The sequence below is a fragment of the Rattus norvegicus genome, chromosome 2, assembly GCF_036323735.1.
Source record: "Rattus norvegicus strain BN/NHsdMcwi chromosome 2, GRCr8, whole genome shotgun sequence".
Classification (NCBI taxonomy): Eukaryota; Metazoa; Chordata; class Mammalia; order Rodentia; family Muridae; genus Rattus; species Rattus norvegicus.
Window position 1 is genome coordinate 168699327 of NC_086020.1, and position 13803 is coordinate 168713129.

Sequence of the window (13803 nt, forward strand, 5' to 3'; positions counted from 1 at the left end):
CCTGCTCCTTGAAATTAGCAGATAAAGACACAAAAGCTTTACGTTCATCACAGCATTTTTTTTAACGTCTGGGTACTTCTGAATTTCTATCTGATCATCCCTTTGATTGAGCGCTGCCTTCTGGTCTTTATGTATAGTATATTCTCACTGCTGTGGACTCTCTGGCTTGCTAAAGAGAATTTTACCTGGAAATAATATGAAGTGTGAGGGTTTTGAGAAAATACAAACGTGTTTGCTTCTGGGATTTACATTTTCACTCTGGTGGTTCTTGGGATCTTTACCCAGCCTTTAATTATTAGTAGTTTCATTTTGAGACGGAACTAAATTAAGCTTCCTAGTTAATTAACAGATCAGTCTTGGCAGATATTTGTGTAAGTATTCTGTGTGTGTGTGTGCGTGCGTGTGTGTGTGTGTGTGTGTGTGTGAGAGAGAGAGAGAGAGCGAGAGAGCGAGAGAGCGAGAGAGCGAGAGAGCGAGAGAGCGAGAGAGCGAGAGAGCGAGAGCGAGCGAGCGAGCGAGCGAGAGAGAGAGAGAGAGAGAGAGAGAGAGAGAAAGATTTCGTATTTTGGTATCTTGTTACTCCGTTAGAATTTTTTTTTTTTTTGGAATTGTACTGGCTTGCTGTTAAAAAGATTACATCATTGCAGTGAAACTAGAACATACAATATATCCTGCTAAAAATTTAGCTGCAATAAAATAAATAGTTGAGGATTTGTGTCGTTTATAGGTGATCTACATAAGACCCTATATTTACTTAAAATGTTAGAAATAGTTGTTCTTAGACTTATGCCATGCACAGCTTTCTTTGCAAAGCTTTCTCTCAACTGGTTATGTGACAGCCATTTGTGGAGATAATTGTTCCTACTCCATTTGATGCTACTAAATTAAGTATGATTTGGAGATTTTTTTATATCCATTTTCTTCTCCTGTCTGTCTGCCTCCAGATTAGCTTACCACCTTTTCATTATCTCCTGTCAGGGTTCCATTTCTTTAAGAGATAAAGATAAGTTTATAAGAAATATGAGTGGATTTTTTTTCAAATTTAGGAATAGACTGCAAGCACAAGAATTTACAAGGAAGTGCTCTGTGCAAACAGGTCTGTTGAAATCCTGGGAGGTCATGAATGCAGCTGCTCCATTTGTTGACTGGGGATTAACCTAATACAAGCAACACTAATATCACCAAGAGAGATCTCGCATCTTCAAGCAGAATCTAACAGTGTTCAACTTGACAGAAGTAGCCACAAAGTCTTTCTGAGAGTAGAAGATACAGTTTTCAATAGTGATCAAGGCATGATCAATACGTAGACTATCAGAGGAAAACCTCCCTTCACAGATGGACATCCTGGTGGACTTGCTAAAGTCTTTGGGATAAAATTCTTCTGGACTGTAATTTTTCTTTCCTCATTATTTTTGGACTCCTGTGTTTTGGTCTTTGATTCAACTTAAAAATTATTGTTGCAGATGTACCTGTTGCTGCGGAAGCTAACAATAACTAGGGTCTAACTAGTTCTAGAATGAAGGGAACTTTTATATTAACTCATATTCGCTCTTCTCTCATTGTTCTTATAGGTCTTAAAAACTTGTAAGCTGTGATTACATAACTTCGTGTAATTGGGTACTTTATTGTTATTAAAATCTATGTCTCCAAAATGGACTCAATTTCCCATTAAATTATATAATTTTCTTATTTACTTATGGTCTTAGTTTATCTCAAAATTGTCACATTTCCTGATCAAGGTGGACAGGAATGGCTGAGGTAGAGTAGGTGCAGAGGCAGTGGGATACGCAGCAGAATGGTTAGTGTTCATAAGCACATTCTATGTAAATTCGGCCATAAAGGGCAGTCATGTCTCAGTGTACTATTTATCTCATTTTCCTGAAATTTTTATGTATGATTACTGGTATTATTATGAAAGCAAAGTCTCTGATGTCTAGCTATCAAGACTACTTGTAGAAGGGTGAATATGTTTTTACTTATTTCCAAAACATAAAACCTGTAAGCGGGACATACGTGGATGAAGTGACTAAATCTATTTGCCTTTGATTCATGGTCATAAGAAAGCCATATGCTGTCAGACCAATAGATAGCTCAGTGGTTAGACTGATTGCTCTGTAGGCAGGAGAGCCATTTATAATGCACAGCTTAACCCAAGAGAATTTAAATGTTTCTAACTACACAAACTAATTCATCGATTTTCTCGTTCTATGACTATGAATTGAATGATAATTATCTTATTGTTATTTTCATTGTTAAATCATAAGCTTTCTCCCATCAAAAGACCACAAAGGAAAAAGTAACTTAATTTTAGAAATGCTTATGAAACTTCAAATGGATGTTTAAAATTATATACAAGACAGTAATATGTATTGGTTTTACAAATTTTTATTAAAATATTTCTCTAAAGTTAATCTATGCATTTATTTTGTCATAACATTATTTAGTATAATTTTTTGCTGAATAATTTTCAGAGATACTACATTCTAAAATAGTTATTTGAACTTTGTACACTGAAATTTTAATAAAAGGTTTGATTTGATAATTTTTAAGATGAATGTTTATTATATATTTGACTTCTTTCTAGTATTCTCTTCTACACTCTGGCCTTCTTTTTTTTCTTTTTCCTCTTTTTGGGTGTCTAAAACAAAGTTCAACCTAAAAGAATAAAACCAGCATAATCTAAACCTCTTTTTTCTGCCTCAGAGCTTGTTATATGCAGCTATAGTTATTGTCCACTTGTATGCAGTGTCTTTAATGTAAGGATGTGTGTATATGCTTGCTTCTCCATGTCTTTCCCTGCTAGATAAGATTATATCGACTTTGTCTTCCATAGTAACTCGTAGGTTCACCCCATTGAATCAAACTGGAGTTTATTTTATCATTACCTGAGAGTTAAAATACTATGTTTTCTAGAATTATTTAATTGTTTGAAGTGAGATTTGAGTTTAACTTCTTGAATTCTTTGTATATATTAGATATTATCCCTCTAATGGTTGTAGGATTGGTACAGACCTTTTCCCAATATGTTGATTGCCGCTTTTTGTCCTAATGACAGTGTCCTTTGCCTTACAGAAGCTTTGCAATTTTATTAGGTCCCATTTTTTGATTATTGATCTTAGAGCATATATCATTGGTGTTATGTTTAGGAAATTTTCCCCTATACCTATGTGTTCGAGGCTCTTCTCCACTTTCTCCTCTATTAGTTTCACTGTATCTGCTTTTATGTGTAGGCCTTTGATTCACATGGCCTTTATAAGGAGAAAAGAATGGGTCAATTGGCATTCTTCTTATGCTGACCTCCAGTTAAACCAGTGCCATTTGTTGAAAATGCTGTCTTTTTTTCATTGGAGAGTTTTAGCTCCATTGTCAAAGATCAAGTGACCATAGGTGTGTGGGTTCATTTCTGGGTCTTCAATTCTATTCCATTGATCTACCTGCTTATTTCTGTACAATACCATACAATTTTTATCAGGATTGCTTTGATGGTGATTCCTTGAGAAGTTCTTTTATTGTTCAGAATAGTTTTTACTCTCCAGTGTTTTTGCTTTTCCAAATGAATTTGCAAATTGCTCTTTCTAATTCTATGAAGAATTGAGTTGGAAGTTTGATGTGGATTGCATGGAATCCATAGATTGCTTTCAGCAATGTGGCCATTTTTACTATATTAATTCAGCCAATCCATGAGCATGGGGTATCTTTCCATCTTCTGAGATCTTCTTTGATGGTCTTCAGAGACTTGAAGTTCTTGTCATATGCCCTTGGTCCTGTGAAGGTTGGGTTCCCCAATGTAGGGTAAAGCCAGGGCATTGAGACTGGAGGAAAGGGTGGGAGTGGGAGCATCCTCTTCGAAGCAGTGGGAGGGGGGGTATGGGAGAGAGGGGAAAGGGGATAACATTTCAAATGTGAATACATAAAATATCCAAGAAAATTTAAATTTAAAAAATATTATGTTTTCAAAAATTTTCTGTTTGATAAATCTCAATATGAGAATAATTCTCTAAAGGTTACTTGCTTAGTCTTTTGTGATGTAAGTGGGGTATTTTCAAGAAGAAAAGAGACAATGTGACAGTAATTGCATCAGTGCGGCCTTGAATCATTGGTATCCCGGACATACCCAAACAGATGGCCCTCCCAAGTTTTAGTTCATTTATAAAATGTTCAGTTCAACTGTCTTAAAAGTGAAGGTGATCTTCTCATACAATTGACTGGAGAAGTCAGAAGCAGATTGAGCTGATTATATCTTTTCAACTTCGATTTGGCCCTGTTATCCTGTACTCTTGCACATTGTTTTTTCCCCTCTACTGGATTCCATTATGATAGGTGAAGAACCATAGCTTCAGGACCTCACCATGACTCTCAAATTGTCTCATCCCCAAATACCAAAATGACATCACTGAGTTCACTCTGAATGATCCAATAATGTGATATGGACAGTGAAAGAATTCAGTTATATTAGTAATTTTCTATAATTGCTGGGCAGAACCAGAACAGCACCCATACCCTGCTTCTTCACAGTAATGGAAGGGGAAGGAAGGCTCTTTGTGTTTAATTTTCCTGTTTGTGGGTGCTTTCCAAAGTTCCCATTTATTCCCACTGCAAGAGTCAGCCAAAAGCCTAGCATGTTTATTCTTATAATTTCTTTAGTTTCAAGAAAAATTTTAACTTCTCTAAATGATGGTGTCATAGCAATAACAAAATTTCTACTTTTCCTCATCAAACTCCTAAGCCATTGCCTAGAAGTGATAGCTAAGGTTCTCCCAACTTGCTCTTGTGAAATGGGAAGTTTTATACATATGATTAAATTTGTATTGTGTCTCCACCAACAACCTCTTGAGTAACATGACACTTGCACATTGTTTTTTTTCTTTCTACTGGATTCCATTATGATAGGTGAAGTAACTATGATAAGTCAAGTAACTTGACTATTGGCTAGCTTTTCCTCAGGTTTCCTTTTTCCTTTTTTCTTTTTCTTTTTTTGAATTAGAGTATTATGGATAGTGTGTCTCATTCACTTAATTGTAAATATGAAATTATTTTCTTTTAAAAAGCATTTTAATTTTAAATGGCACGTGATTATTTCTAGTTAAGAAAGCATGAATCAAGTGGCTTTCTTAAAACACCAGAATTTTATTTTTTATTGATTCATATTACAGGGCTTAATGTGTTAAATTAGACAAAGTAAAAGAAATATTATAAGACTATATTGTGACATTCCTAGAGGGTGTAACATTAGTGATCATGTTTCATTTTTAAAAATAAGCAGTCACATTAAGAAAACGTCCAATCTCAATAATCAGTGCTCTCTGATTGAGGTGCTCAGCTGGCACATTATAGATTATGTAGACGAACTTCAGCTAAGATATTAAATACAAATGATGGAAATCCAACTAAGGGTTAATATAACATACATGTCAGAACTTAATGGTGCTGGATGAAGCATCTGTTTCCTTACTGTGAATAATCTTTGTAAAGTTAGGATTTGAGGGTGAGCAGTTTAAAGGCTGAAATAATCTATACTACTCCATTCTGCCACACTTCTTCATAATATCATGAGTCAGAGTTAGTGACAGCTATGAAGCATGGACAAGATTACGTTTATAGATTTCCATAAAACTATCTGCCTCATGAAAGTAATAGTGTGGCAGAAAAGAAAAAAAAGTCACCAGAATGTCCGTTATACTCTACATTTACAGAACTAAAGTAGCAGACAGTGTGAATCAGTAGGCACACTGTAGAAAGGTTATGCACACAGTGGGGTGGTTTTGGTAGCAGAGTATTCCTTAGCAGTACTGCCACACATAATGCTAAGACAGACTTACTGGTTTCCCTGTTAGGAGAACTGGCTCTGTTTAGTCTCTTATGTCTCAAAGTAGCTGAGTAGTTCTTTTGCTTGTTTACTCCTTTTCAAGAGGACAAAAGTGAGTCAGCTAGAGCAAGTCCAACAACCTTAATTGGGCATTTCTTAAGTAATATTATTATTAATTTTTTGGTGCACTAAATATAGCAATCCCTCTTTTACTCAGTGAGATGTCATTTGCTCTCCTGACTTGTAAACTGTGATAGATAGTACTAGCCTTGTTGATTGTCTCTGTCTTACTCTGCTATGGTGTTAAAGACACAGCAAATGGTAGGTTTTGGTAAATCAATGTGAAAAAGAAATGAATGTTCCTAAGGAGTTTCTGTCGGCAACTGACCAATGCAAATGGGAATGCTTGGAGTCAATGGTCAGACTGAGCTCTGGAATCCCTAGGGGGGAGCTGGCTGAAGGACTGGAGGAGTAGCAGAGGGAGATTGCAATGTCAACTGTCCGGACCACCCAGTGCTTCTAGGGACTAAACCACCAACCACGGAGTGTACAAGGAGGAAATTTATGACTCCAGATACATATGTAGCAGAGGATGGTCTTGTCTGACATCAGTGGGAGGGGATACCCTTAGTCCTGTGGAGGCTTGATTCCCCAGGATAGGGGGATGCCGGAGAGGTGGGGATGAAGTGTGTGGTGCTGCACCCTCATAGAGGCAAAAAGGAAGGAGTAAAGGGCAGAAATATGGCTCTTGATGACAAGAAATAAAGTCTAACCATTTGTCATATTGAAAGAAAAAGAAAATAGGAAGGAAGTGGTAAAAATCAAAGCTAGAACCTATGGTTTCTGCCTCATGGATTATCTTATGCATTTATCCTTATTCAGAATGCAAGACATCAAGTGTGCTTGTAGGGCTCTTCTACACAGAAAAGATGGATATGAAATGTTTATTTTGCCGTGAAGTTCAAGTTTGCCTTTGAAGAATCCAATAAGGCCTAGTGGCATCATTCTGATTTTTCTATAAAACCTAATTTTTGTTCCTGGACTCCATGAATATATATGTACAAATATCCATCTTGCAAGTCAAAGGGTTTCCAGTATTTTTAAAGTGAAACTTGTTAAATTAGCTTGTACAGAAACCATCTAGATGAAGATAAGGAAGAATAATAGGTCAAAAAGGAAATATGCAAATAAACATCAAAGACACCAGCAGACCAAAGCACAAGTGAGATTAGTGAATACATGAGCTTGTTAAAGAAGGATTAGGAAGAGATGTTCTGATTCATAAAGAAATGTTTTCTGAACATTAAAAAATAACATGTACTTGGAATCAAGCACACTGCACATTTCTCAGACCATTTGTGAAGTCTGCCAGGCGGTGGGCCGTGACACATGGCTGATAACCTTGATTCTGCCAGACAGACAGAGTTCATAGATGAAGCCAGATTCTATTTACTAAACTTTAAATACTACAGTTCTTTTTGCTAATATCATGGTAAGATATTAATTTATTAGATCTGTCAAGATAGCACACTCTTGTAATCCCAGCACGCAGACATATCTGTGGGACAAACAGACAAGAATGATTGTCTCTTGTCTTGAGTTATGTATTATCAATAAACCGTTCAAATGTTATCTTTATCAATAATACATGTTGAAATGTTACATTTTTTGTTGATTTTATGATCTTCCTCCTCTATTAATCTCTGTCAAACATTGTAAATGTGCTCTAAAAGAGCCAATGATGGGGCTGGGGATTTAGTTCAGTGGTAGAGCGCTTACCTAGGAAGCACAAGGCCCTGGGTTCGGTCCCCAGCTCCGAAAAAAAGAACCAAAAAAAAAAAAAAAGAGCCAATGATATGTAATTTATGGACAATAAGGGATTTCTCTGATTTTAATATTAAACTGGTCAACAGATGTAGAGCTGAGCTGCTTCTGCATATATATAGCCAGTAGTTTTACAGTACTTACATTTTTAATTTCTATTCTTTCCTTTTTTCCATGATATTGACTCGATTTAGTTAGTTTGGGGGTTTTGTTTGTTTTTTGCTTGTTTTTTTTTATTTGAGTTAAAAGGTCTCTGGAACTTGCTTTGTAGACCAGGCTGGCCTTACAATTAGAGAACTACCTGCCTCTGTCTCTGGAGTACTGGGATCAAAGGTGTACAACACCCCTGCTGCCTGGCCTCCTTTTAGATCATAATGCTGTTCCCATCAGAATGTTTGGGCCAGATAATATGACATTAGCTATAATTGTGAATTCTAAAAACAAAACAAACCATGTAGCTTTCATGTAGCTTTTTTTCTTTTGCCTAAGACATACAAGATTTGGTATTTCATGCACATTACAAGATTTCATTTTGGGGCATCAAAACTCTATAGGACCAAGGGTATCCCATCCCATTAATGTCAGGCAAGGCTATGCTGGAGGGATGGGGAGGGATAGGGTGGGTGGGATAGGGTGGGTGGGGTAGCACCCTCATAGAGGCAAAGGGGAGGGAGGAGAGGGAAGTTGTGGAATGGGGAGCTTGTGGAGGGGTAAACAGGAAGTGGGATATCATTTGAAATGTAAATGAATGGAATGATTAATTAAAGAAAAGATTTTACGTTGGTAGATGAGTCATTTGACTACCAGCATGTGTTTTCTTGGTAGTTTGGGTGCATTGGTCACTGGCTGTAAGCAAACCAAATGTTTATTAAAGTAGGCAGATTCTTTGTGTAGTGCTGCATGCTTGCTTTGTGCTTCTATTCCCAGCAAAGTGACATCTGTGGACTGATGGCTGTAAAACCCACAGAAATTGTAGTGTAGAGCCTTCCTTTGACAGAGTGCAATATAGTACTTGCTGGTGTGGACACCCTCTCTCTTTTTCTTTTTCTCTCTCCTTTTTTCTGTTTCTGATGATAGGCTCTGAATGCTTGTGGTGTTGTCTGTTGTTGAGTTTCATCCATTCTGAGTTTCATCCGTTATCATTATCTCTTCCTATAATGTTCCATTTTGGCTTATTTAGTTTCACATTTCTTTTTTTCAAGTTATTTCATATTTTCTCATAAATAAAATTAATGTCAATGTTGAAATAAATTTATTCTAGGCAACCATGCTATCATTTTATTATTTAGGAAATGAGTCATGATTTGTATTTTTTAAAAGGTACTGTACTGTTGGGCTTGATGCCTCAAATTTATTAACTCAAGACAAGGAAAATAGACCCAGGATAATCAGAAGTATGTCCCCCAACTCTGTAGTGAGTGTGACAATAGCGTGGGCTACATTGGATCCTGCCTCAAAATAAAAATAACAATGATAGAAAATTATAGAATTATAACAAACTTGTTTAGAGACCAAAATGTTAGTAATATACCCTTCAGTAACTAGATTTTAAAAGATGAATTTTCTATTTTCTTTCCATTATAAAATACATAGCTTTAAAATATTTTGGATAGATTTTGAAAGGAGTGATAATTGATTAATATCATAGGAGGCATGCTTGGCTTCAACACCTGAAGGGAAATGTAGGCACTTGTTTTGAAGACTGTGATTTTGGAAACATCCGTTCTAACAGTATGTCTGTGCCTGTGTCTTTGATTTAGGAGTGCAAGATCCCCGGCATGAGAGAGTTGTCACTATATCTGGTAATGGGAGCATCCACAGCCCGAAGTTTCCTCATACCTACCCAAGAAATACGGTGCTGGTCTGGAGATTAGTGGCAGTAGATGAAAATGTGCGGATCCAGCTGACATTTGATGAGAGATTTGGGCTGGAAGACCCAGAGGACGATCTATGCAAGTGAGTGACACACACACACACACACACACACACACACACATACCACACACACACACACACACGTGACGTTCTGGCCGAGTGTAACACTATTGTTTTCACGTTGCTTCTGTGATATGCATTTAAATGGAACCTTTTGCTGACCTAAGTTTACAAACACCTAGTGATTTAAAGAAAACAAGTTTTCTTTCACCTAGTGATTTAAAAGTAAAATTGCAAGACTCATACACACACAAACTCAGTGGTCACTTTTCATCTACCTCTATCTACACAATTCAACAAAACTTTGTCTAAGTGTGTCTGAGTGTTTCTGCACATGATATGGAAGAGATAAAGGACTATAGCTATACCAGATAACGTGAATGACTGTTGACATTTGTCTTTTAGTTGAGCTTCTTGAAAGTCAAGTCAAGGAAATAGAAACAGTATTTAAAGAGAGCTGGGAAGGTGGCTCAGTGGGAAAGCTGCCATGCTGCATGAGGACCTGATTGCAGATCTCTAACAGCTGTGCAGCTGCAGACTAATCTCAAACTGGGTGCACTCAGGCCAGTCTATGTATGTGAAGCAGTCAGGTCTAACTAAAGATTAAGGTAGACAAGCGACTGTGCAGGAGACTCCGTATCAAATTTTGGCCTCCACAGACATGCACACACAGGTTCACTCACAAGTCAATCATATTCATATTCATACATATATTAATTATATAATATCACACACATATTATATAATATCACACACACATATATTATATAATATATCACACACACACACGCACGCATGCACGCACACACACACATGCACGCACACAGAAGTTCACAAGCCAAAACTGCACCTACAGGTTTACATCATTTAACCGATACATTGATACCTAATTACACTTATGCAGATCTAAGAAGCCCGAGTCTCATTAGGAGGGAGGCATACACTCTGGCGAGCAGAATTTGACATTCAGGATAAGAATGCAAGGTAGGGTTGTACCATGGTTCCCTACAGCATTCAAGATCCGGTTAGCTCGTGTATTTCAGTCACACAGAAGATCTACTGTAATTTGGATAAATGTTACCCTTTTAATACCCTGTGGATATTATTGTCAAGGTTCGGTGGTCTTAAGAATTTTCACTTCAGTGCCATTTGTACAATACGAAAATATTTGATTTGATGGTCTCTGCTGAATTCTTTGTGTCTTCTTTGGTATGTAAGTTAAAAGAGAATTTTCTTTCTTGTCATTCATAACAGATACATATTTCAGGGCACAGGAAATATTTTTAGCTTTAGCATCTGCATTCTTTCACCACATTTTTTCTCTCTGTGCCTGAGGTTTGCATTGTGCTTTCCCTTCTGTGTATAATGCCAAGCAGCAAAAATGGGCTATCCGGAGATGACTGGGGTTGAGCTCTGTATTATATTTAGTGATAGAAATCATCAGGTACCTGGAAGCTGACGCATATTGCATACTTCAGCACAACTTAAAACACACATTTCCTGGTTCCTATTTAAATAATTTTGCTGTAAATAAGAATTCCAAATTTTGTGAAACACTTGAAGAGTCTGGGGTTTACTCGTGTGAGTAGAAAACAACTAATTTAGATCAGTTGAGGGAGGCACTGTGTATTACTGACCTCTGTATTACTGATGGACATATTATAGAAGAGACATATTTTAGTTAATGATCAGAAGATAACTATCACCTTGCCTTCCGCAAGCAGAGCATGATATGATTTTATCTGGCATAGAGCTCGACTTTAAGAAACAACCCTTCCTATGGTGTTGATGTCCCTCCATGATTGCACTGTCTTGTCCCTATAAGTGCTGTATCCCTGAGCGACAGCCCTTGCCCATAGCCAGTCTTTCCTGTTTGCTGTACTTAAGTGAATCTTTGGGATAGCTGGTGCTTTTCTACACCACTGAAAGTAGTCTGACCTCAGAATGGTCAGAAAGTGGACCTAGCATATGACATCCTCAATTTGACTAAGAATTAAAATGTTTATAACTGTCCATTTTAAACATTTATCACCAATAAACACAGATTTCCGTTTCATATTATTCTTACAGAATTTTTCTTTCCCTTCCTTCAAGTTTTGATAAAATGACAAGTATGAATTAGTACGTGCTCAGCAACTTGACTTTTTTTCTGATGAATTTCAATTCTGGTGAAATTGAGTTATTTTCATATTTAGTAATTGCCACTCTTGCTTCCTGTTTTTGAAATGCCTACACATGCCTCTGGTCTAATTTTCCTTTGTTTGTTCAGCTATTCAAATCTTGCCTCTCATATTTAAGCCTTGCTGGCATGTGTTTCTGTGATTGTGCAGGTTTTCACCAGGGCATGTAATAGCATGAAGTCTCCACTGTCTAAAGAATCATTCTCACCAGGGATATGCAAAGCCAGACAGCTTATGTAGTAAGTTTGTGCTGAGGATCTCCTGTACTGGACTGCTTGATTCTTTTGGTCACCAGTATCTGTTTACTGTATGGCTTTGACTTAATTGCATTTCTATAGTAGACACTTCTGTTAGAGGTATCTTGCTTTGCCTTCTCCTTTGGGACCATCTTGGTTGTCTTTTAAAAATTACATTACTAGAGTGTATTCTTCAGGGTTTTCTAGGAGAACAGAACTTATAGAATAAATAGATTGATGATAGACAAATAGGAAGATGATAGAGAGACAGATAGATGTTAGATAGATAGGTGAATGGATAGATAGGTAGATAGGTAGGTAGAGATAGATAGACAGACAGACAGACAGACAGACAGACAGACAGATAGATAGATAGATAGATAGATGATAGATAGATGATAGACACTTAATAGAGAGGAAGTTATCAAAATGATTTATAGGTTGTGGTTGAACTGGTACATTAATGACTGTCAACCAACAGAAAGTTAAAGAATAAAGTAGTTGTTTGGTCCATCATTCTGGATCTCTTAGCTGGCATAGACTATTTGCCAGTAAAGGATAGACTTGTCAGCAGGAGTGATGAGAGCTAGGCAAGGAAAACAAGCTTCCTTGCTACCTGAAGATGTGGTCCAGATTAAGCGTGTATCTTCCCACTTCAAAAGATCCAGATTAAAAATGGCTCTTCCCACTTTAAATGATTTAATTAAGAGAAACAAAATCCATCACCTGTGGACCCAGCACATTAGGTTTTAGTTAATTGCAGGTATAGTCAGGTGACAAGGAAGAATATCTATCACATCGGCATTGGGTCCAGCAGCTCTCACAATCTAAGCACTTACTCTACCCCTGAGCTGAGCTCCTTTTATTTGGAGACAGAATCAGGGAAAGTTACCCACTAAGCACTGTAATTCTATCAAGAGTTGACCATTTTGCCTCAGACTCTTCAGTACATGTAATTACAGGCTTATGGAGCCTGCTTTGTCTCCTTTAATATGTCTTTTGGTAATAGTGTGTGAAGTTTCCTTTCAAACTATTAACATACTTAGTTCACTTACTGAAAATCTCTAGAAATCTTTGGCTAACACTGACATTGTAATCGTGGAGACTCTTGGCTTTAGGAACACCATGCTTCCGTTTGTGTTGGGGTTCTCTTTCCTGTCTATAAAAGTTAAAACTTTTCTTCATAAAACAGCTATGTGCACATATATGTACACACATATATGTGTGTGCAAGTATGTAATTTAGATTTATTTCTAGATTCCTTTTTGTTTCATTTTTTAAGGCTTTGGATAGACATTTTTCTACTGCTATGTGACTCAGGCTGTCCTCAAAACCGTGGTCCTCTGCCAGCCTCAACCTCCTAGCTATGGTGATTAATCATGTATTCCCATTTTATTTTAATATTTTCTATAGATTGTGTTTCCTTTACAAAACTCAACCTCATAATTATGTTGAGGTTACATAGCAACGTAATCATTTTTTGTATTAGTCTATTATCTGGCTAATTTGTTATTCTCTCATTTAATACTTGTTCTGGGGGTTAATTTGTGAATATACAAAATGCCATATATTTTTAAGGAATTTTTTTCTTTTTTTATACTTAAATTATCTTTTTCAGTTTCATTATCTTTTTTTGCATATACTACTAAACATCTCAGTCTTCTTACTTATTTTAAAGAGCTTGCTTTTAAAATGGTATAAAGTTTGGAATATATTCAAGTTTGAAGAATGTTACAAAAACAATATAAAAAAATGAGCCTGTACTAGTAGCCTAGGTTTCTCCAGTGTTAAGGTCTCAGAAAACCCACAGACAACTTGCATA

The 13803-nt window shown here is 36.7% G+C and overlaps 1 protein-coding gene across 4 annotated transcripts in view; it reads left to right on the forward strand.

Annotated features, from left to right (window-relative positions):
* Positions 1-13803, forward strand: part of Pdgfc (platelet derived growth factor C) — a 178167-nt gene that overhangs the window by 85918 nt on the left and 78446 nt on the right. For all 4 annotated transcript variants that reach the window (XM_039103196.2, NM_031317.1, XM_039103197.2 and 1 more), the window contains 1 exon segment: positions 9391-9586. Coding sequence is in view for 1 of the 4 variants with exons in the window: in NM_031317.1 (NP_112607.1) it covers positions 9391-9586 (196 nt within the window). In the remaining 3 variants the exon portion in view is untranslated.